Genomic DNA, 4,384 nt, shown 5'->3' with positions numbered 1-4,384 from the left:
TGTGGTGGTATGGAATTCTAATTACAGGTAGGTCATAGCCTTCATTTAAATGCTACACTCCAACTAATATTAATGAAAAAGAATGTAAATGCAGATAATGTTTAATCCATTTTTTTTTTAAAGCTTGGCTTTCTTTTCTAATCTAGTCCAGGAGATAGAGGTATTTCTATAGGAAGAGACCTGAATTCCAAATTAGGTCAACTAGTCCCACCCCCAACCCCCAATATAAAATTCTGTAGTGGGTATGCAGATAACTATTTAATACATTAGTGTTTAAACAGCGTTTTTAAAAAAAGACCTATGTAGGGACTTTCTTGGCCCCTCCTAATGAAATTATCTGCTATATGGAGTTAGTTTGCATGGCAGAGGATGGAAAATAACCCTCATGATAAGCCAATGTTTACACTTAGCTGGTGTCCTTACAGCCACCTAACTATGGAAGGTGAACCGGCTCTTATGTCATGAGAAGTGGGTGATTCCATTCATTCTGCCAGGTTATGAGGCTAATGACAATACGGGACCCTTCCCTCAGGCATGTGTACTTACTTTAGAATCTCATTTCCTATCCTTACCTCAAAAAGTACTTGAAGTTTCTAAAACCAAATCCTCAGTAATAAGATTTACATGGTTGGGGCATTATTGTCTGGTGTTAAACCACAAGTAGAGCCAGCAAGGTTAGCAAGCACCAGAAACCCAATACAAGCTGCAGTAAAGGAGAAACGGGGCACTGGCGCCGCCTCACGCCATGCCTAAAGCCCGTCATCCCAGAGGTCCACCCGTGGGCCTGAGCCGCTGTCTCTTCTGCTGACTGAGCTCAGCTCTCGTGTCGCCATTGTAGCCTCCAGCGGCGCCAGGATCACTGCCTTTTCAGTGGAGCCCCCAGCACCAGTCTCAAGGTGATTCTCACTGGCCTCCCCCGTTTCCAGTCCTGGACCCAGAGGTTAGCCAGGCCCCTCAGAACCAGATCAAACCAGGGTACTAATGCCAGAAATGCTGCCATATAGTACAGGCTCCTTGTCTTATCTAGAGATATTTTTATGAACAAAAACACAAGATATTGTGCTGCTTAAACAAGGATGGAAAGAATTATGGAACTAGAGAACTGTGTAGATCAAGTCTACTCTCCCTGTAAATTCTGTGAAAAGTAAGCCCCAACTACTTTAATGGTAGCCTTCCCCTGTGCCTCTAACCCTTTTTTAAAAACCCTTTTTCTAAAGCATGGGCATCATGATTCTCCAGAGATCCTAATCCTTTTCTCTGAGCTCTCAAGGACCAAGTCCTATAATTTCCCTTGTTACTACCCTCCTTCAAAATCAAGAAGAGATAAGGCATATATAAAATATACAGACTCAAGCACAGACCAGTCTCTCCAAACAGACCAGCTCTTCCAGAGCTACTCCCCATGAGAACTGAGAAACCTACTCTTAAATGTTGATGGAGGACAGATATTTGTAACCCCTACCTGTCCTTTCTGCCTTTTTCTCTTCCTAAGACTGCAATTTAGAAGTGACAGCTAAGTCCTAGAACATACCCCTACTGCCATTTATGTTATCTATAAACAAACATCAAAGGCTGTGCTTTGGAAATTCAGTCAGTTTGAGAACTGGCAGTCTGGATGTTTTCACTGGCTGGCACTGTTAATCTGTCAGCATTTAAAAGTTGAAGTTTTCCTATAAAAAACCATATTTCCACCTTCTCTTAAAAAGAATCGTATATAGTGACACTGGGTCTGTTTCTATGGTAGCAGTGGTCTGAGGCCCTTAGGAGACGCTCCCCAGTTAACCACCGTGCCTGTCCTGCCTGCCTTGATCTGCCTCACCCCTGTAGTTAGTTGGCTTTGTAACCCTGAGCTAAATAACATATACTTCCTGCACTTACTAAGAAAGTAAACAACAATGGGAAACCATACTTCTGAAAAGGATGCCTTTCAAAAATTAAGTTTGATCTCTTTTTGGACAATAAAGTATGTACTTTTATAAAGAACTGTGCTATTTCAAATGGAAGCTGGGATACTGTTGGAGACTGCTGTTTTCCTCTTCTTTCCAAATGTTAGTCACATGAGGTTGGTCACGGTCCTTCAGTATTTTCAGGATTAAACACTAAACTGTAATTACATTTGACCTCGCAATAGGCATCTCAGGATGGATTTTGTATGAGTACAATGAACCTATACAAATAAGATTAGAAATCATTTAACATCAGACTTTATTTTTCCAACACAACTGAAACAGTTTTATTAAATAAAAGTTTATTGTCTACCGTTTACACTCATGTCGCTGCTGTAAAGTACGACACCATACACAAATTGTAGCATGAATTACTCATTGTTCCCCCACTGAACTACAGACATTGCTCAAGAATTAGATCTTTGCTTTAGGGATTGAAAAAAAAAAAAGTGGGACATAGTATCTTGAAAGAGTATTCTCAAGTGACTTGCTGGAATTCGAAGGCATAGCCAATACGGTCAAACAGCACCAACTGTGCTGTCACTGGCAAGAAACAGGAATGAAAACCAGAAAGAGGAGTCGGAAGCAGTGGCTTCCAGTGACAGAGGTAACACTGAAGCTTGATTGTGCCCATCTGGGCTAAGTGGCTGCTCTGAGAAGGGACAAATAAAAAGGAGGGATGGAGAGGGAGGGTGGGAACATGGGCACTATGTGTTAAAAAAGTATAAAAAGTAATTATATCTAAAATATAGATTAGATAGATATAAATGTTCCAGAACTCATTGAATAAGCTCAAAAATACTGGAAAGTGGCAATTTGAACTACACTCATTTTTAAACAAGTGGGGGCAATACTGAGTGCTCTGAACGTTGTGTGCTAACTGACCCACGGCACCATCTCACCGGCACACTGACCACGGCATGGCGGGTATGCTGGTTTCCAGCATCATGGGCAACACGACGTGTACGTTTTTAAATGAATAATGTAAACTTGAGTTTTAAGGCAGCTGGTACTAATGCTGCACACAGGCTTAGCTCGGTGCCCATTTCAGAAATGCGACAGCACTTGAAAACAAGAAACTGTGAGGGGAAAAAAGGGAACCGGCATTTGACGAAAACAATGTGTCAAAATAGTTTCCCTTTCACACACACACACACAAAGAAATATTGGAACAGTTAGAAGAACAAAGCACCCATCCCGCCAACCTCAGCCTGTTCCTTAACAAATATTTCGAAATACTGATAAATAATGGTGACTGCAAGCAGAATTCCAGTGCCAGAGCCAATGGCCCCTAGGAAGTCGGCTAACACTGACAGGGCGCCGATGCACAGCCCGCCGAAGGCCGCTGCCGTGGGGATGTACCTACAAGACAAAACCTGGAGTCAGGCCACGGAGGGAAATACAAAAAGGGGCAGCAGTCACAAGCAATAACACACTGAAGTAGAAACAAACTAATCCACAGGGAACAGTGTGGGGTACTGTGTACCCAGCGGTTACATGTTGATGAAAACTGTGATTAAGAGAATGGTTTGACTGCCTGATTTCAAGAAACCAGTCAATAGCCAAGACAGGCAATACATGATTTTTTTCTTTTTTTTTTTTGTGAGGAGATCAGCCCTGTGCTAACATCTACCAATCCTCCTCTTTTTTTTTGCTGAGGAAGACTGGCCCTGGGCTAACATCCGTGCCCATCTTCCTGCACTTTATATGGGACACTTGCCACAGCATGGCTTGACAAGCAGTGTGTCAGTGCACGCCCGGGATCTGAACCGGCGAACCCCGGGTCACAGCAGCGGAGTGCGCACACTTAACCGCTTGCACCACCGGGCCAGCCCCAATACATGATTTTTTTTAATGGGTAACCTTAGCTCCCTCTTGTAGATGAAGAGTAAATTTCAAAATGCTTCGTAAATCTCTAATTTATGTGACAAGATTTGGATGATCCTCTTCAATAGTAATTCAACCTTGGCTGCACGTTAGAATCACCAGGAGAACTGTTAAAAATAACAGGATAGTAGGGGGCTGGCCCCGTGGCCTAGTGGTTAAGTTCGGCGCACTCCGCTTCACCAGCCTGGGTTCGGTTCCTGGGCATGGATCTACACTCGTCAGCGGCCATGCTATGGCTGCAACCCACATACAAAATAGGGGAAGACTGGCACAGGTGTTAGCTCAGGGCTAATCTCCCTCAAGCAAAAAGAAGCTTGGCAACAGATGTTAGTTGAGGGCGAATCTTCCTCGACAAAAAATAATAATAATGGGATTGTATTTAAAATCCTCCAGAAATAAGAAAATAAGATTGGGAAAGATGGTAGATAAAACAAGAGTGGCAGAATGATGCTAACTACTGACACTGGATACAGTTGGGTACATGGAGGTGCACTGTACTACTCTCTGCAATCTAGTCTATGTTCTAAATAAAAAGTTTAAATGAAAATATT

General features: G+C 42.7%; 1 protein-coding gene across 3 annotated transcripts in view; it reads right to left on the bottom strand.

Moving 5' to 3' along the window:
- Positions 1-2,231: 2,231 nt before the first annotated feature.
- Positions 2,232-4,384, bottom strand: part of SEC61A2 (SEC61 translocon subunit alpha 2) — a 213,507-nt gene continuing 211,354 nt past the window's right edge. For all 3 annotated transcript variants that reach the window (XM_058532421.1, XM_058532419.1, XM_058532420.1), the window contains one exon: positions 2,232-3,308. In XM_058532421.1, coding sequence (XP_058388404.1) covers positions 3,122-3,308 — 187 coding nt within the window. In that variant the 3' untranslated portion in view covers positions 2,232-3,121. The remainder of the gene's footprint in view (positions 3,309-4,384) is intronic.

Source organism: Diceros bicornis, chromosome 36 (genome assembly GCF_020826845.1).
Source record: "Diceros bicornis minor isolate mBicDic1 chromosome 36, mDicBic1.mat.cur, whole genome shotgun sequence".
In the NCBI taxonomy this organism is placed as follows: domain Eukaryota; kingdom Metazoa; phylum Chordata; class Mammalia; order Perissodactyla; family Rhinocerotidae; genus Diceros; species Diceros bicornis.
The sequence above is the reverse complement of the archived record's forward strand: the minus strand, read 5'-3'. Positions and strand labels throughout refer to the sequence as shown.